This window comes from Dipodomys spectabilis, unplaced genomic scaffold, assembly GCF_019054845.1.
Source record: "Dipodomys spectabilis isolate Male_0828 unplaced genomic scaffold, ASM1905484v1 ptg000714l, whole genome shotgun sequence".
Classification (NCBI taxonomy): domain Eukaryota; kingdom Metazoa; phylum Chordata; class Mammalia; order Rodentia; family Heteromyidae; genus Dipodomys; species Dipodomys spectabilis.
In genome coordinates this window covers 122035-142594 of record NW_024871391.1, presented here as the reverse complement: position 1 = coordinate 142594, position 20560 = coordinate 122035, and the positions used below count along the sequence as shown (strand labels likewise).

The 20560-nt window shown below is 42.6% G+C and overlaps 2 protein-coding genes across 2 annotated transcripts; one reads left to right on the top strand and one right to left on the bottom strand.

Moving 5' to 3' along the window:
• Positions 1-5620: 5620 nt before the first annotated feature.
• Positions 5621-6559, bottom strand: LOC122101997 (olfactory receptor 4F15-like). The gene has a single exon (XM_042672518.1). It carries the CDS (start codon positions 6557-6559, stop codon positions 5621-5623), a length of 939 nt encoding a protein of 312 aa, XP_042528452.1.
• A 4049-nt stretch (positions 6560-10608) lies between these two features.
• On the top strand, positions 10609-19929 carry LOC122101984 (olfactory receptor 4F3/4F16/4F29-like). The gene is made up of 2 exons (XM_042672504.1): positions 10609-10618; positions 18995-19929. The coding sequence occupies exons 1-2, from the start codon at positions 10609-10611 to the stop codon at positions 19927-19929; spliced, it is 945 nt and encodes a 314-aa protein (XP_042528438.1).
• Positions 19930-20560: the final 631 nt, after the last annotated feature.

The following is a 20560-nucleotide window of genomic DNA, read 5'->3' as shown; positions in this document are numbered from 1 at the left end:
GAGTAGGCATGTATTAGGGTGTGACATAGATTTATTTGGGGTACATATAAGGGTTCCTGTATGGTTTAAAGTACTTGTTAGGCTACTTGCGAGGGTGCATTAGTGCTTAGAGTACATGCTATGTTCATATTAGGGTACATGTATGTTTAAATGTATTCATTAGCATACTTGTTGGGCTATGTGTTAATGGTTAGACTTTGTGTTAGAGTATGTGTTTGGGTACACATTAGAATGTATGTTAGAGTTTAGGCAAAAGGTTAGAGTATTTGGTAGAGTACATTTGAGGGTACATGTTAGTGTGCGTAGGAGGATAGTTGTGTGGCTTACAGTAGACGTTAGGGTACTTGTTAGGGTTTGGGTACATGTTAGTGTTAAGGTATGTGTTAGATTAGCATGCATGTTATGGTATCTCTTAGGGTTATGATTTGGGTTTGAGTTAGGGAATGTTTGGGGTACATGTCATTTTTCATGTATGGTTTAGAGTATGTGTTAGGGTAATGTATGGCTTAAGTATGTGGTACTTGTTAGGGTTTGGGTATATGTTAGTGTTAAGGTACCTGTTAGGATTAGCACACATGTTAGGGTATCTAAGGATTATTAGTTGGGTTAGAGTTAGGGCACATTTGAAATATGTGTTAGTATTCATGATTCCAAACCTGTATGGTTTACAGTGTGTGTCTGGTCAGTCTGATGACTTTCAGCAGTTGTGGGGTTGGTTTTCTCAGAGTCTTTGCCCTACCATGCTTGATGGTGTGGGCCCTGCTATGCCTAACTTTGGGAGAGACTAAAGACTGGAATGAGCAGTCAACTGTGCTTTCACTGTGTTCACACACCTGCCATGCGTACACATGTGAGGATATGCGTGGGGATTGAGGGCTATGTATCTCTGGAAACTTGGACCTACCTTAAGCATGTTTTGTTAGGGTTATTGTATGTGTTAGGGTATGTTAGATGCATGTAATGGAACCTGTGTGGATTAGAGTATTTGTTGGGGGTAGATTAGGGTTCATGTTAAAGCTACATGTCAGGGTTAGGTACATGTTTGGGTTAGTGCATGTTAGATGGACGTGTAAGGATATATGTATGGGTTCTTGTATTTTTTAGAGTATGTGTTAGGGTCCCCATTACAGGACATGAATGTGGTTAGTGTACATGTTAGCATATATGTTAAGGTCAGGGTTAGGGTATGTTAGAGCACATTCAGGGTGCATGTAAGGGTTTACCTGTATGGTTTATAGAGCACTCATTAAGGTAGTTGTTACCATGTGTGTCAGTGTCTAGAGCATGTTTTAGTGTGCTAGAGTGAAAATACCATTGGAAAATGTGTTATGGTAGAGATTTGTGTTCAATTTAGGGCAGGTATTAGGGTGCATATTAGGTTATTTTGGGGTACAAGTTACTGTGCATGAAAGGGTACTTCTGTGGTTTTGAGTACGTTAGGGTGCTTGTTAGGATAAGAGTACAGAACATGTTATGGCATGCTTGGTGCACATTATTGTACATATAATGGTACTTTCATGACTTGCAGTACATGTTAGAGTACTTGTTAGGGCATGTGTTAGATTTAGGGTACATGTTAAGGTTATCGTTATGGTTTGGGTTAGACAACGTGTTAGTATGTGTGTTGGGTTAAGTTTAGGGTGTATGTAAGGTTTAGAATATGTGATAGTGTTTAGGATACATGCTATGGTTAGGGTAGATGTTAGGGTATCTGCCAAGGTTTATCTTAGGGTTAGGGCATACATTAGTGTATGCTTGTGGTACATGCCAAGGTACATGTAAGAATACCTGAATGGTTCAAAGTGCATGTAAGAGTGATTGTTACCATACATGTTAGTGCTTAGAGTATATGTTATGGTGTGTATTATGATAAGAGTAAGGTTTATAGTACACCACAGAGGCTTTGTGTTAGACTTAGGACATATATTAAGGTATGTGTTAAGGTATGTGCTAGGATACACATTAAGGGCACAGGTTAGGGCATGTGTCAATGGGTATGTTTGGGCATATGTAAGGATACTTGAATGGTTTACAGTACTTAGAGTACTTGATAGGATGTTAGTGTTTGCACTTTTGCCAGAGTATTTCTTACAGGTATATGTTAGAGTTAGGGGGTTAGGGTAAGGGTACATGTTAGGGTATGTTTTTGAGTATGTGTTATGTGTTAGGATATATGTTAGGATACATGGCATGTAGGGGTTAGGTTATGGTTTGTGTTTTGGTCAGGATACATGTTAGGGTGAGGGCACATGTTAAGGTATGTGTTATGGTTAGGAGTTAGGGAACTTGATAGGGCTAGGGACTATATCAAGGGTAGGGTGATGGATTGTGTTAGGCTTAGGGTTAGGGAACATGTTAGGGTTGGGGTTAGGGATAGGGAACCTGTCAGGTCAGGGTGAGGGAACTAGTTAATGTTTGGGAATGTGTTATAGTTAGGGTTAAGGTTAGGGTTAGGGAACATGTTAGGGTTGGGGTTAGGGAATATTCTAGGGTTAGGAAACCTGTTAGTGTTAGGGAAGTAGTTAGAGTTTGGGAATGTGTTCTTGTTAAGGTGAGGAAACTAGTTTTGGTTTGGGAATGTGTTCCTGTTGGGGTTAGGGAACTAGTTAAAGTTTTGGAACATGTTACAGTGTAATGTGTGGGGGTTAGGGAACATTATAGGGTTAGGAAACCTGTTAGGGTTATAGAACTAGGGTTTGGGAATATGTTAGGATTAGGGAATGTGTTATGGTCAGGGTTCGGGTTAGGAAACCTGTTAGGATGAGGGTTAGTGAACATTCTAGGGTTAGGAAACCCTCAGATGAGGACAAGGATCTGAGGTTCCCTCCCAGCAGTCTCCATGTTTCTCCATTCCTACCCACACCTGCGCTCTAGGCCAACCTGCCTCCTCCTTCCTATGCACACAGCCATCAAATGTCAAAGTTGATAATGGGTCACTTGAGCAGAAAGAAGAGAGGCTAAGGATTCTGTGTGTAGGGAGATTACATATTTTAAAATCTTTTGCCTTCCTGCTTTTCGTATTTGTGAGAAGACACGCCATAAGAATGAATATGTGGGGCTGGGAAGGTGGCTCAGTGGTAGAGCGCTTGCCTTGCATGCTTGAGGCCCTGGGTTCGCTTCCTCAGCACCACATAAGCAGAAAAAAAAGCCAGAAGTGGTGCTGTGGCTCAAGTGGTAGAGTGCTAACCTTGAGCTGAAGAGCTGAGGGACAGCACCCAGGCCCAGAGTTCAGGCCCCACGACTGGACCCCTCCCCCCCCCCCAAAAAAAGAATGACTATGTGTACTTTCTAAAAAGTGAAAATGAAGCTTATCATTTCCACAGAAAGGGAGGGAGGGTGAAAAGGAGGAGGATGGCTTCCAATGCCGGCTCTAGACTGTCACCCATGCCTATGTTCTTTTCCCCTTTTAAACAGATCTGCTATTCCTACCCTGAATGCTATTTACTTTAGGGCATATAATGGCTGTGGTTATTGTCTTGATAGAGATACCACTCAAGTTAGTGATAGATTGCTGTTTTACTGTTACTCTTGGAAATTCATAGGGGAGGCAAATGCTTCCATCTGGCCCTCTTCTTTGTCTTATTAGAACTTGTACCTCATTTCTTCAGGTGAGAAAGTCTTGTATCTTGTTTGAACTGAAAATATTTGAGCATTAGCTCCTACCAGGGTATTAACATTGCCTTGAATCATTTTTTGTTGAACTTTATATCTGATATTCTGAAGTATTTCCAATAAGATTTGGGAACACTGGAGTCATGTTAGTAAAAATGGTGAAGATGGCAGAAGTAGTGGGTGTGGTGGTAACAGGACAAAACAATGAATGGGCTTTAGAAATCCTGGGAGAATATCGACAGAGGAGAAAGTAGCCACAGCAGCTTCAGCTGGCTTTAAATAAAACAGGTAGGACAAGCAAAATAGTCTATTCTAAGTTTTGTTTGAGATGATTGCAAATTTAAGTTTTAATTTCCCAAATAAAAAGTCAGAATCAGCAGGAGATGTGTCTCGAGTCACAAGAGTACTTAGATGGCAAGCACAAAGCCTGGAATCCAACCTCAGCACTGCCAAACAAAAACAACAGACAACAGAAAAAGAGATGTAAGCAGGGTTTATTATACAAGAAAATGAACATTTTCGTAGATAAACCTCAGCTAATGGTAATTTTATCAAAAAGAAAACTCTCTGACCTGGTTAAGTTAAAGTCAACTCATATGTTTAAAGAAGTAAATAAAGTAAGAAGAAAAGTTACTTTACAAAAGTAAGTTAACTTCCTAAGTCTGAAACTTGTTAATACTGCAAGAAAGATTTATTGTAAAAACCTGCAAAAATCACAAACCTACAAGGAGATAATTATGTTTATATGATTTTTAAAAGATTTTTAAAAAGATTCTTAAAAATAAGAATAGTTATTAGTGTAATGTTATTATAATTATTAGTTTATGAGTCAAGTTGGATTGTAAATTGGAAAGGTATTTTCTCTGGTTCATTTTTATTGGTGCCCAAATTCATCATGGAGAACATGATTATTGATAGAAACACAAAAAGAAATTCTGGAATATTCACATATAAATTTCTTAAAATTTACTGCATATAATTGCTAGGTCTTGCTAGAAATAATAAAAGTGACTGAATCCCTTTAGAGTATTCTTTCAAGCAGAAAGCAATATGTTCAGAGGGAATTTAATTGTGGACTTAAAAATAAATGTCATACAAGGCCATAGATGGTATAGCAGTGAAGTGGAGTAGCTAGGGTCTCGTCCAAAGGACTTACTACTGGGCTGCAAATACAGTTCAAGGTGAGAAGCAACAAATAATCATGGGATTGATGCCAAGGGCAGGAGTCCTGGCCGCACTCCTGCCACGCCTGCTGTTATCGAGGTTAGAGATAGAATGCCAGTGAAAGGCCAGGCGTGAAGTCTGTTAGCAGGCTGTGCCAGACTCCAGGTCAGCCAGGGGAGTTAACAAACTGCTTCACCGAACGGTGAGGAGATCAAACACTTCTGTTCCTTAGTGTTCTCATCTGTTACATAAGCAGGTTGGATAAATGATCCATCAAATTCCAGTTCTACTATTCCACAGCCCTAAAAACCCATCAACAATTTCCTAAATAGTCAAAAGATAGAGGAAGCAAGTGATGCTCATGGAAGAGGGTAGCAATATCAGGACAATTTCAGTCAATATGGATGTTTGTAAGGTAGTTTGAGAAAAGGGCATTAACTTTCCCATTCAAAGCAGAGAAATTACAATAGTGAACAGAAGTAAAATACTAATCTCTGACAATAAATTACTGAATATGTTCTGTTTGACCCTATTAAGGAATTACGAATATTAGAAGTGGTGGATTTAAAGTGAAAATTATTTTTCATTGCATAGTAATAGGAAGACCAAAGAGCAGAAAGCATTTCTTAATTTATTTTTAAATTTGTCACAGCAAAATACTGCATATGTTGAACACCTAACACAAGATCTGAAACATGAGAGGTCCCAGTGTTAGCGTCTCTCATCAATATTGATTAGGGTACCAGAGATAGGATACATGGTAAATGTCAGACACCAGAATTTCAGAGTTTGTTTTCCATCTTCCTAAGAGTACACGGTTTCATCTTTGTTTATCTTTAAAGTGTCAGGGCATCTTTCTGTAACCCAAAAGCTGATAGCAAAGCTTCCACATTGCCACTTTCATTTCCTTGTTTCTCAAAGTATAGATAACAGGATTCAGAAAAGGAGTGAGAATGGCATCAAAGAGAGCCAGGAACTTGTCCAGGTTTGATGAAGGGAAGGGCCAGGTGTAAAAGAAGATTAATGGTCCAAAGAAGAGAACAACCACAGTCACATGTGCTGACAGTGTGGACAGGGCCTTGGATAAGCCTGCGGAGGAGTGTTTCCACACAGTGACCAGAATGAAGATGTAAGACATGACCAGCACAAGGAAGGACCCCACCGAGATCAGCCCGCTGTTGGCAGTGACCATGAACTCCAGGCCATTGGTCTCTGTGCAAGCAAGTTTGATGAGCTGAGGGAGGTCACAGTAAAAGCTGTTCAGTACGTTAGGGCCGCAGAAGGGCAAGTGGACAATGAAAGCCACCTGGACCACAGAGTGGATGAGACCCAGGATCCAGGCTGTGGCCGGGATTATGACGCACACTCTTGGGCTCATGATGGTCAGGTAGTGGAGGGGCCGGCAGATGGCCAGGTACCGATCAAAGGCCATGGCCATGAGCAGCACCATCTCCGTGCCTCCAATAGCATGGATGAAGAAGATCTGCGCTATGCAACCGCCAAAAGAGATGGCTTTGTGTTTTCTAAAGAGGTCATAAATCATCTTGGGAGCTGCAATAGAACAAACACCCAGATCCAGAAATGAGAGATTGGCCAGCAGGAAGTACATGGGGGAGTGGAGGTTGGAGTCAGCAGTCACAGAGAACACAATGAGGAGGTTTCCCATCACACTTGCCATGTAGAACACAGAAGAAAGGAGGAAAAGCAGCAGTTGGACGCCCCACAAATTGGAGAGCCCCAGGAACACAAACTCAGATACCACAGAGTGGTTGCCTCTGTCCATTGTGCTGGAGGTCAGTGCTGTCTCTGACATTTCCTGAAAAGGACATCAAGAGAAAATCAAGCTCTGTGGAGTAACTAACAACAGGACTTCAAATTATAAAGAAGAAATATTGCCTTTTCACAGAGCCAAAACACTTAAACAACACTTTACACTGAGTTGCAGAAAATGGACATTAACGCAGCGTCACAAGGCTCCGCTTCTAACTCCTCAAAATCCCTAAGTACCTCCAGTGTGGGAAACAAAAGATCTGGAAAAACAAATGGCGATTCAGAAGGAAGTTTGGAGGACCAGGAACTCACTGGAATAGCATGAGGAAAAAGAAATGAAAAATAATGCACAGAGTTTGTTTTCAAAACACAATCTCTCTTACTCTCTCCCTCTCCCCCTCTGTCTCTCAATTGCTTTTATTTGTTGATGGTGCTGAGGTTTGGTCTAAGGGCCTTGGGCTTTCTTGGCTGGTGCTCTACTGCTTGAGCCGTGCATCCAGCCCATCAAATGGTTTCTCTTTGGTTGTCCATGTGTGCAGCGTACGCAGTGCTGCCACTCTCAGGTGCTCTCCTTCATGTTTAGCTTCATGCCATTCCAGCCCTATCAAATGACTTACGCCTTTTCTTCCTGAGGAGAGGAGGTAACATGAGGACTCACCATGTTAGTGCAAGGAGGGGGCACCACCACGACAGGGTGCGACGGCATGGTGGTGGTAGGGAGCCCCAGGTCAGAAAACAGACGAACCATGAGAGTCTAAGCATAGATAAAGGACAGTGTAGCAACGAGTCTACAGGCTTGATACCCAGGGACCAGACTTTGAGCCTGTTGAATGTTCTCCATTCATGGACGTGTATAAAGAGGCCCTTGGAGCAGAGGAAAGCAATCAGGTCCTAACAGGCCATCGGGGACTTGAGCAGGCTCGTTCTCTCACCCCTTCCGTCCACGCCTCGCTGCTGGGGCTCAGTTTTACCATCTGTAAGATGAAAGCTCAGACGCAGATATGATAGGCAATGCTTTCAGGTCACGGCTTCTCAAGTAAGCGGCGCAGCTCACTCATTGCGTTCCCAGGCGCGTCCACCCCTGTCCTTTGCTTGCAGGTGGCTGTCTCAGACCCCAGAGGAGGCGCTCTGTTCCCAGTCAGCTCTTCCTTCTACATTAGCGGTGTTATTGTACATTTTCTATGTTACTTGTCATTTATTGAAACCATCTGTCATCAACAGATGTTTACTAGATGTCTACCATGCCTAATGGATGCTGAATTACTGGAGTATAAAAACATTCACTAGGGGCTGGGAAGGTGGCTCAGTGATCGAGTGCTTGCCTTGCATGCATGAGGCCCTGGGTTCGATTCCTCAGCACCACACAAGCAGAAAAGGCTGGAAGTGGTGCTGTGGCTCAAGTGGTAGGGCACTCACCTTGAGCTGAAGAGCTGAGGGAAGGTGCCCAGGCCCAGAGTTCAGGCCCCACAACTGACAAAAACAAAACAAAACAAAAAAATCACTACCTTTAAGGCTTTAATTTATACACAGAATGGGGATGGGGTACACACGTGCTATGTAAAATGTCTGGTGAGATACAATCCCGTTTCTGAAGCGGAGCCCACCCTCACGGTGGCAGTGCTGAGGGCTGTGGCCAGCGAGGATGGACCCATCTGCAGGTTCAGAGCTGCATCCTGCCGGTCAGCGCTCAGCTTTGTGTCCACTCTCGAAGGCTGACCGAGCAGGGATGGCCCAGTCTGCAGCAGGGATTGATGAGCTGTCTACAGAAATAACAACAACTAAGAGAACAAACAAAGTCACAACCATGAGAAAGACACCGCAGCTCTTCCTTCTGTGCACTTTGTGAGGGAGAATGTGACACGTGGCCAGTGCCGGGCCAGTGCCGGGCGGGCGGGTGGCCTCTGTGCCGCCCCTGACCCTCACACGGGGAGACCATGCGTTTTGTCAGGACTGTCTAATTGTGCCGTGCGCGTCCGTGCTTTCTAGCGGTCCCACGTCCCACTCCCGGAACGCTAGGCAGGTCTGAGTGAGAGAGCAGGCTGACGTCCTCAAGCACGCATAAGAATCTGGCTTTCTTACACCACATCACATGCACTCACGGTTCATTCTGGATTTTAAAATGCACACAAGAGAAGGCAGAGCCACATCTCTGGTTGAGACAACCATTTTCTTTTCCACACAGAATGAATCCTTGGATGTCACAGAAGAGACCTAGTTCTTAATGTTCTGATGAGTGGAGAAAGCAGAAAATCTGTTTTCAAGTCAAGCAAAAAAGGGATATTCCAGAAGCAATTCAAATAGGTTTTATTTGCACATAAAGACTGCCTCCTTGGCACTCTGCTTTCCTGCTCCTGGATATAAACCATAGGTGGAATGGGGTGAATAATTTTCATTTCTAATTTCATATCTTTTTTTCTTCTCATTCAGGTAATGTCAGAAATAGGACTGATTTCATTTATATTGATTCTTGCACATTAACCTGAAGCTGCTTCCCTTGTGCAAGCAATGATTCATTGATTCCTATAGAAAACAAGCCCGTCACTAGATAACCCTCTATTCAATATTAGTTATTGGTGACTTCGACATTGACCTCCAGTGCCCCTGTCCTAACACATTCATTAAAGACCAGCAGTGGGACTGCTCCCAGACACTACACGCACCTTCCCCTGGCTGGAGGCAGCTTCGCATCACACACAGCCATCTACCCAAATACTACTACTGTATTATAGTACTATATGTATTTAATGTGCTATTATAGACACAGCTAATTAACACTCAGAGGAGTACTGACCAAAGAACACTGCAGAGAATTTGTGCCGTTAACCGGAGTTTGTTTATCTGAGGGAATTACCATCCAAAATCCTGCAAGGTAGTGGAGTAAGAAAATAACAGACTTCAAGTGTGTAAATAAGAGGGTAAATGCAAGCAGCATCATGCTCTGAAGTCCAAACAGAGACTGCTTTCCCATTTCCAAATTCTCCTGGAGATGGTATACATGTCCATGTGTTATGAGACAATAAATGAAAGAAATAGAAATAGGTTAGACTTCAATATATTTTCAGAACACTTCAATTATAATGTAAATGAAATAAAACTGTTCCAGGTTCTGTGGACCGTGTGGATTTCCCTGCCCGTCCCTTCCCAGGTCCAGTCGTGACTGTGGGTGGGTGTGAGGCGCTGGGTGGACTGTGAGGTTACACAGTCACCCCGTTCCCACTTCCAGGCTGCTTATCCCCCACTCTCTCATGTATTTGGGGTGCTGCTGGGCTGGGTGGGCTGCTGATCCTGGGCACCCATGGGCAAGGCCAGGACCACAGGTTGAACGTGGCCCTGAGCTGGGAACTGGCCCCAGTCCACCGCTGTCTGCCCCTTCCAGCCCTGTCTGTACCCCGGACCCAAGCCTGCTCAATAGACTGGACGAGTTTTTAATTGCTATAAGTGTTTTTCTTTAGCTTCTGGTCTTAGTAGAGCTATAAACTGTCTTTAAGGGAAAGAGTCTATTTCTGATTTTATTTTTTCCTGAGTTAACCTACACATGTGTCTGTGCCATGAATCCTTGGTAAAATATTATTCAAATGTGACCAAATGTTTCTGAATATTTTTCTAAAATATATTTGCATATTTTGTAATTAGAAAATTACTATAACAATGAAAATCATCAAAAAAGACAAAAATCTCAAAGCCAGCCTGGGCAGGGAAGTCCAGGAGACTCTTATCTCCAATTAACCACCAAAACCCAGAAGTGGCACTGTGGCTCAAGCAGTAGAGCGCTCACCTTGAGCTGAAAAGCTCACATTCCCTTAAATAAAGGTTGAGGAGAGGTACTAAAGGGTCGTAGTTGACATTGATGAAAGGGAATGGAATTTCAATTGGATGAGGCAAGTAAATTCTGGAGATGAACTTCAGTACACACATACAATAATTATACTCTACTGGCAAACTTGAAAGTTGATAAGTAAGGAGATCTATGCATTTTCTCCACAAAATATGCCGGGTGGTAAACATCTTAATGCGATTGACTGATTTACTCCTTTCACACTGAATATACGTTCATATCAAAATATGATTATGGGTTTTGAACTCAGGACTTGGGTGCCATCCCTGAGATTTTTGTTGTTGTTGGTCCTGGCGCTTGCACTCTGGGCCTGGGCGTTGTCTCTGAGCTCTTTAGCTCAAGGCTAGCGCTCTACCACTTGAGCCACAGCGCCACTTCCCCCTTTTTCTGTGTAGGTGGTACTGAGGAATCAAACCCAGGGCTTTATGCATGCTAGGCAAGCACTCTACCACTGAGCCACATTCCCAGCCCACTTGAGATTTTAAAAAATATTTTTTTTGCTCAGGGCTAGCACACTACTGCTTGAGCCACAGCTCCATTTCTGAGTTTTCTGAAAATAGCTAGAGATGAAAGGCTCACAAACCTTTCCTGGACTAACTTGAAACTGTGCCCCTCAGACCTCAGCCCCCTGAGTAACTAATTACAGGAACGAGTCTCTGACACCTGACAAAACATTATTTTTATACCATAGATATATTCAAGTTTTACATATCAATTACACTATAATGAAGAAAGAAGGAGAGAAAATGGAAACAGAGAACAAAGTAAAATGGAAAATAGACTCAAAATAGTTATGAAAGACCCACGAAGTTTAGGAATCTGTTATTTTCTGTTATTTTCCCTCATTAACAGTTTGTACACTTGTCTACCATGGGGAAACAATACACGATCCTATGAGATCATTGTCCAGGTCATGTGATCTCAGCCTTTCTGTCTGGCAGGCCCAAATTCTGCAGCATTGGGTGGAAGCTAGCGCTGTAACTAGCTTCCACTCCTACCATGACGCTTACGTTTACAGTTACGTCTGTCTGCTTCCAGTAATCCTGCACAGGATCTAGCTGGCAGTTTTGGAAAGACAGTATCTGAATCTTCAGTGTTACTTTCTTTTTGTTCCCTTGGCAAAACAGGTATGTGTGATGGATGTAATAAGAGAGTCAGACAGTGAAGGTTTCTCTGACGTAAGATTGAGGTGATTCTCCAGTCCTATCTGCTCTGTGCTAATTGTTTCAGTTTGGACTCATCTCTTTTTCTTTTCTGTAGAGTTTTTATGGCATGTTGATGAATGGATGGTCTTCCTTGTGTACAGTCTCATCATCAATGCCTCACTCCCAGCCTTTGTTTTACTTCCTGAATTTATTAACAATGCAGCCTTCTTTTTTAATTTTTATTTATTTTATTTTATTTTAATTTTTATTGTAAAGATACTGTACAGAGGGTTACAGTTACATGAGTAAGGTAATGAGTACACTTCCTATTGAGCATTGTTATCTCCTCCATTGTTTTCCCCCTACTATCCCTTCCCTCCGCAGCCTTCTTAATTAAAGCCCAAAGTCAGGAAAAATTAGGTTCAACTTTGTCATTTCATTTCCCACATTCCCCTTAAACAATTTCTACTCTTAGGACAACATACACTCTTGGCCATTGTTCCAGTGTGTCTTGAACTTGCCTGTTATTTCTGCTACATAGTAATCTGCTTGGAACAGTCCCTCAGATTCACCTTTGACTAGTGCAGTGTTTCCATTTGGTAGGGCTCCATTCTACGGTGGGTCCTTTGCAGTCCTCCCTGACCTGCAAGGGTGCGGTGCTCTCCTACGTTGCTCTGTGACACCTCTGGGACAGGTCCCAGACTGTGCCTGGGCTCCTATTGAATGCACACCACCATCCTAATCACTGACACAGAGTAGATCCTCAGTGCACACATTTAATTAGTGAGATAATTAAATTAAAGATGAGGTATAGTAGGAATAAACAGAACTAGAACATAATCGGCTGTGACTTGCCCATTACTTATTGTTTGATGTGACTAATTGGTCTTTGTGATCTTGTGAAACTATTCCTACCTAAAGCTTTAATGTTATTTTTCTTAGTTTCTCTGGAAAAACAGGTAGATGAGAGGGACAGACAAAAATCTGTAATGAAAAAGTCAGTGAACCAAAGGTCCTGTGCTCTGGGAAGTGAGAAACGTTCTCTTCACTCTGTGTGATGCCAACCTTTCGCTTGGCAATTTGTTCTGGGTGCTACAGGAGAGGGTGAGGCAGGTGTGGGGGCCTGGGAGCCAGAGTCGCTGTGCCTGGCAGGGTATGGGCAGGGAAAATGAACATTGTAGTTCCTAAGGAACAAGAACAGAAGAATTATGGATGAGTCTGAGTGTTAGAGTGCTTGCTGAGCATGAGCAAGGACCTGGGTTTGATCCCTAATGCCACATAAGATCACCCAAAAAGCAACACACACACACACATACACACACATACACACACACACACACACACACACACACACACACACACTTGTTGTATGAACTTATGTCTACTCTGGCATTCCACTTCTCAGCTCTTGTTATTCTCTTGGCTAGAGCTCTTGTGAAGATTATTTCAAGCTGTTGAGCACTGTTGATAACCACATCAACAGTGTCTCATGTATGCTCTCTGAAAACTTGTCCTGTAGGGAGACTTCTGAATGATTCCCCACTGGTGCTATCATAGAACAGTGTAGCCCATTTACAATGTATAAAATGAATGTAACTTTGGTATCTTGTCTTTTTCTTTTCTCTTCCTGCTCCTCCTTCTAGTTTCGCAGGACTGGAGTTTGCACGTGGGTGCTTTGCTGGCAAGGAGGTGCTCTGCCACTCGAGCCAGGTCCCCAGTGTGCTTCCCTCATTCTCGAATGCTCGTGGCTTTGGTCTTCTCCAGCCCAACCAGGCTGTCCTTTGGTTTCTATTGGGCCTGCCTCATTTCATATAATCAGCTCCCCGTGGTTGGTCTTTGGTGTGTAACTTTTCTCCTCTGAAGGCTTCCACCGAGGGATCGCATTCCTGTTTATCTATTCTGATGTTACTTTTATATAGAGCCCTGTATAATTTTATTTTGATTCTATATTTGTTATTATATTCTATCTATAACCCACCTAGATATCTCAATATTATTTAGAACTACACTTGCTTAAAATACGTGTAATAATATTTTCTGTACTCACACTAATTCCATATTCAGTTTCCATATTTCTATTTCCATATTTCTATAAAGTATCACTATTGTCCACGCTCACATCTTGGCATCAGCTTTGACTTACTTCGTGTTCACTCCAACTTTAGCCACCAAGGCCATTGGTTTCTCCTCATCCTTTGTGTTTTCTGCACCTGTAGTCTTGCAGTCCTACCCAGCCTGGCTTCTCACCGCTCACACTCGCCGTTCTCCAAAGAGGACTTCCTCCTCTGTAGTCCTTTTCTCCTCCACTCCTACAGAGACAGCTTTCTCCCTGGCCACCGGCCTATTTTCAATTCCTTGTGTCCACCCTTTCACTGGCTTTCTAAACGTATCTAGTAATTGTTAAATATCTTAGAGATTTTGGGCCAATGACTCACAGTCATCTTTGTTTCTCCCCAAAGTAGTTTTCATGCTGTGGTCAATCATGTAGCTTGTCCATAACCCACGCACAGCCGACTTACCTGTTGGAAAGTATTTTACCAACGGACGGAATGACTTCTTTAGACTTTATGTTTGCAGATTGTAATATTTATTATCTCTTATGGTTACAGATTCAAGCCAGGCCAACACCCTGACTTCTCTCACCATGACAGTCACCTGTCTGCATTCACCTCACGGTTTAGTAGATCTGTTCCGTTCTGTGACGTGCTACGCAACGCCCGATGTGTGTTTATATGCTGGGCAAAGATCAGCTTTGTACGTTTTCCTTCCTTGACATGTGGAAATCAGTGTTAGATTATAAAGTAGTGAGAAGGTAAGTAGCCATGGAAGTAAAATGTAATTGGCAGAGTTTTGTGATTTTCTGGTGCATATAAATGATTTCTTTTTTTAGTCACTTGTAAACTTTAACTTGAAAATTTTACAAATTATTTTTGCCACAAAAGAGCAGTTTTTGGAGAAAGTTCATTTTTATGAGTAGTAGATATTGTATAATTTGTCCTCCTGGCTTTGAAAGGCCAGTGAAAATTTCCATCTACACAGGCAAGTCTTCAGAATAGGGTGGTTTATCTGAGTTGGTCCTTCTACCATTTTCTTGTCTCATTCCCCATGACAAAGGCATTCTCCAGTGTTATCTGCAGCCGTGGGAGGAGACTCTTTGTCTCTTCACGTGTGATATTGTTGAGTTTCATGGCTTTAGTCTGTGAGGCTTACTGTGACAGAGGGGTGCAACCTGGCCACAGTACCAGCTGTCTTTCTGCAGGCCAGAGGCAGGCTGTGACTAGCGTCTCTTCTAGGAGCACAATTGGGTGGTGTTTTTTTTAAATAGACTTAATTATTAAATTATTAAAATAGCATTTTTGAAATAGACTTAAGTTATTAAAAACAACTGTAGAAATAAAAGACATATATAGCTAGGTCTAGTTCCTATATCTTAGAATTCACAAATGTACAAATGTACATTGATGCACATATGTATGTATATGTACAATGGTGACTGGTAGCAAGGTGCCATTTGTCACAGATCTAGTTTTATGTTTGTGTATGTTATGTCACTTATTTCTCATGGGCTTTGTAGGGAAGCAGCCACCACTCTTTTAAGCAATGAGATTTTCCTAAGGTCTATTTATTACCTTTGTTACATTCACATAAGAAGCCAGTCCTGGAACTGGAATTTAAAAACAGTCCTGGAGGATCTCAAGCCACAAGTTATCCTTTCTACTACAAGGTAGAAAAGCCAGTCTGTGAATTATTGTATTTTTAGGGTTGAAGAATAGAAATATAAAAAACTGGAAACTGTTTCTGGACTTTGGAGTCTGAGCAGACAAGCGGTGGAGCACTCTGTAGAAGGACGGGCGCCCGGCGCTGACCGCAGGACAGACGGGCCTGCAGAGTGGACCGGAACCCAGGAAGGCACAGGGACAGGGCCTCGTGTGTCTGCTGTCTCAGTCAGCACATGCTAGGCTTCCGAAACCATGGTAAGTGTTCCTTTTTAGTGTGATTCCATGTGTTTATATAATTCTGCAGTATAAAAGGCGTTACAGACTCTCGGAGTCCAACGGAGAAGGTGAGAGCTGACCTTCCTTCTTCCCCCTCTATAAATGCAACCAGTGTCAAAGTCAACGGCACTGAATCAGTGCATTGAAGGTGGGAGACTGGTCTTACTTATGTGTTCTTCTCTAGCTGCGTTCTCACAATCAGAGCTTACCACCTGTCACACTACTAGAATTGGTCTAGCTCTCTCCCTTTCTCTCTGGGCTCCTGTATTTATGTTTTTTTGTCACTGTGCATATCTTTCCTATTTTCTTCATCTTTTCTATATTTCTAATATTCATCTCATACCATTTGATCTCTGTTCTACTTTACTAGATCTTAGAGTACTTACTTGATTTTTGCAAACCTTGCTGAGGTTTGGAAATTGTTAGCTCATCCTAAAAGAAATACACAGAAACTCTTCTCACTGGGAGCCATTAGCTATGGCTAGCATAATTTTTAAAAGTAAGACTTTTTAATGCATGCTGAGTATTTTACAAAATGGTATGCAGGAGAGAACCAAGAATTACAAAGGTCATTGACTGGAACACGTGTGACTCCCTCGGGGTTATGAGTCTGATCTGTCCATCTACATGACCCGGGTGCATACACAGGGATACTGGTGTTTAGCACTCCAGAGTCTCCAAGATTGTATTCTTCAAGACACTTTACACACATGGGATACATTTTTTTTCCTATTTAGTTTTCACTATTTCTACTAAAAAGTCAGACAATGGCTTTGGCCCTAGCATAGATTCCCTTCTCTTCTCCTGGTGCATCTCTGTATTCTGCAAACATTTTCATCCCAAATTAATCAAATATTTCTTACCATTCAGCTGATGTGTGTTACTGTCACATTAGACTTTACTTGTTATACCTAACATGTATGCTTTTTCCAACTGCTTCCTTGTTTTTTTATCTATAGGAGTTTGATAAATTGTAAATCAGTGTGAGTGAGAATTATCAGTAGGTCTACAACAAGATACTGGTATTTAAAGTGACCATTGGGGGAAATAAAGCTGGGAAAACCCAAAGCCAGACTTCTCAGAAACACAAACCTTTGTTTTAACAGTTGTAGTGACCAAGTACCACCATGGGTGTACACATTACAGGATAACTTATTATCATAAGCACAAGCCAGTGCACATTTTATGTAATCTCCATTTATTCTTAGTTTGCGGTGGAATTTAGTATTAATATTGTGTACGTTTCATGTAATATTCACTTTTTCTTACTTTGCTATACAATTTAGAATTAGTAATGGATACTCTGAGTTTTGATTTTTTTGATTACTTGCTATTTTACTTAATTGTAATTATGGTTTTCCATTCTGGAATAAGAATTAAGAGTGCTGGGTTCCGATCCCTCTGTGAATTTTTGGCAATTCAGTGTTCCTTTCTGGAACTCAGCTCTCTTTGATCTGAATAGGGATAGACATGGACAGACAGTCTTCCTCTATTCATGTACATCGTCATGTCGTCACACCACAGGAACATTTCCTTCACCCAGGCCTTAGGTCCTTGTGAGCCATGACTGAATTTTCTTGTCCCCACCCAGACCCTTATCCCTGCCAGTACTGATCCATGCCACCGGCATGGACAGACCTGTTGCTGTTTTTGCTTACCATCTCAGGCTGTAGATTTGTAGTTATAAAAGCGGTACTTTTTTGGGGGGGAGGTCAGTTGTGGGGCTTGAATTCAGGAGGCACTGTCCCCGAGCCTCTTTGTGCTCAAGGCTAGTGCTCTACCACTTGAGCCAGAGTGCCACTTCTAGTTTTGGGGTGGTTATTCAGAGATAAGAGTCTCACAGGGACTTTTCTGCCTGGCTGGCTTCAAACCACGATCCTCAGATCTCAGCCTCCTAAGGAGCTAGGATTACAGGCACGAGCCTGGCAAATGATACACTTTATATATGTGGACTATTAGTTCAGGAAGTGACATTGTAGTCACAAGTATAGATGGAGAGCCAGTAGACTATCTATCTATCTATCTGTCTATCTGTCTATCTAGAAGACACTAGATAGATGACTAACACCAGTAGTGATGACCACATATTGGAGTCAGGACATAATGTGTGCCTCTGTGTGTTTTAGGGTCTATGATGAATAGTGTCATTAGACAAATGGCCCTTTGTGTGAGGAGGCCTGGGCTGAAGCAAACGTATCATGTGTCAGTATTCCTGTTTTCCTTCACTGACTTTTACTAGCATGTACTAAGTTAGCCAACCTTTAGTATAGGAACAGAATTGAGGTAAGTATCCATTAGAACACAGAGAAACAGAACACTGCTCACCTTCCACTTCACATAAAAATACAGTGTGCATTGAAGATTAATTCTCCAGTGTCACAGTTTGTACATTATCATTTAAAGTCTTCCAGAAGCTTCATGTTCTCTCTTAAAAGTGACTTAGTGTATATAACATTCATCTCCTTTATTAATTATGGATTACAACTATAAAACCCCAATTTTCTTGTGAATAAAATATGTATATTTGAATGCATTGTCTATAAAATAAGCAGGGTAAAATAAAATATTAGGACAATTTACCGTATAGGAGATAATACTTCACAGAGTGGGATACCAATAAATACAAAAGCTACACCAAATACAGGTGAAGACACTCACAAATTAGCACTTCACATTTCGATTATTTTAAGTACTGGTCCTCAGTACCTTCATGTGATAGACACAGAGGAACTACAAATGCATTTACCTCTTCTTCAGGTTCTTTGGACATGTGCTTTATCAGAAACTCTGGAGCTATCCCCCAGTTACTCATTTATTAGCTCTGAAGACAGGTGGCACACATCCTTAGGAAATTGTTTCAAGAAGGGAAGCCATTGAGGGCTTCTGTGTAATTGTAAAATATTACATAGAAACCAAAGGCCTTAGATACCCATGCAAATGGGAAAATGTGATGGATACACTTGCTTCGTTTTGGTTTGGTCTCTGTACTCTAACCTCTACCCTGTCTCTGTCGACAGGCTGTGTCAATGCACTCTCGAATCGCATCTCGAGTGTCTGGCGTCCCCTGTGGAGACCCAGCAGTCGTGGTGTTTTCTTCATGTCCACATTGTCTGTCAGCTGGACAGGGGATAGGACCGTGACACTATGCTGGAAATGAGGAATACTCAAGGTAACACCTGACTTAAACACCTGAGAAAAGCCACGGATAGTCCTGGATGCTTGGTTCTTGCCTAATTGTTGGTGTAGTGTAGAATTACACAGAGGGCATTGGTGATAGGGTTAAATAATGTGCACTCATTGTGTCGTGGATTTTTGCTCTTTTGTGTAGATAAGGAACTGCACACTGCAGATTTATAAGGAGAACACTGCAACCTCCATGATTTCAGCACGTACTCTCACACCTATGACTACAATTTCCTCCTCGCTTTCCTGTCTCATGGATTCAGCTGCAGTCCTGTTGGCAGGATCCCCAGGTGGAGGGAATCACTCAGTGGTGACTGAGTTTGTGTTTCTGGGGCTCACCCAGTCCTGGGGGGTCCAGCTCCTCCTCCTGGCGTTCTCCGCCGTGCTCTATGTGGCCAGTGTGACGGGAAACACACTCATTGTGTTTTCTGTGGCCTCTGACCCCCACTTGCACTCTCCCATGTACGTCCTGCTGGCAGGCCTTTCCTTCATTGACTTGGGGGCCTGCTCTGTCACTTCTCCCAAGATGATCTGCGATCTTTTCAGAAAGCACAAGGTCATCTCCTTTGGAGGCTGCATTGCTCAGGTCTTCTTCATCCACGTTGTAGGTGGTGTGGAGATGGTGCTGCTCATGGCCATGGCCTTTGACCGGTACGTGGCCATCTGCTGGCCCCTGCACTACCTGACCGTTATGAGCCCGCGAGTGTGCATTTTGTTTCTGGCTGCTGCCTGGGCTCTTGGAGTTGTTCACTCGCTGTTCCAGCTGGCATTTCTTATTAACTTACCCTTCTGTGGTCCTAATGTACTAGACAGTTTCTACTGTGACCTCCCTCAGCTTCTCAGACTGGCCTGTACGGACACCTACGGGCTGCAGTTTATGGTCACTGTCAATAGCGGCTTTATCTGCTTCGGCTCTTTCCTTGTGCTCCTCGTCTCCTACATCTTCATCCTGCTCACAGTGTGGAAGCATTCAGCCCGAGGTTCCTCCAAGGCCCTCTCCACTCTCTCGGCTCACATCACTGTGGTCATTTTGTTTTTTGGTCCTGCACTGTTTGTTTATGCGTGGCCTCATTACAATTCACAGATAGACAAGTTTCTCGCTCTCTTTGATGCCGTTCTCTCTCCTTTTCTGAATCCACTCATCTACACATTCAGGAATAAAGAGATGAAGGCAGCCGTAAAGAGAGTTTGCAAACAGCTAATGATGCGTAAGAGGATCTCATAAATGATATAATGAAGATTTCACATTAACCATGATTAGCTTTATATTTATTTCTGTGTATTTTTGAGACATCAAATATTGACTAGAATGGACTGGACCTATTTTTCTTTTTTTTTTTTGGGGGGGGGGGTCCAGTCGTGGGGCCTGAACTCTGGGCCTGGGTGCTGTCCCTCAGCTCTTCAGCTCAAGGCTAGCGCTCTACCACTTGAGCCATAGCACCACTTCTGGCTTTTTTCTTTTTTGCTTATGTGGTGCTGAGGAATCGAACCCAGGGCCTCATGCATGCAAGGCAAGCGCTCTACCACTGAGCCACCTTCCCAGCCCCCAGACCTATTATTCTTATGATTTATGTTACGAAGAATGAGTCATGTATTCAGAAAAACTTGTATTTTTACCCTCTTTATTTTTTAGCCATGTTTTATAATTTTTCGTTTTGTTGTTTTTCCAGTCCTGGGACTTGAACTTGGCCTGGGCGCTGTCCCTGAGCTGGTTTTGCTCAAGGCTATCACTCTACCACTTGAGCCACAGCACCACTTCTGGCTCTTTCTGTGTATGTGGTATGTGTATGTGGTTTCATGCATGCTAGGCAAGCACTGTACCTCTAAGCCACCTTCCCAGTCCTGTGTTATGGTTG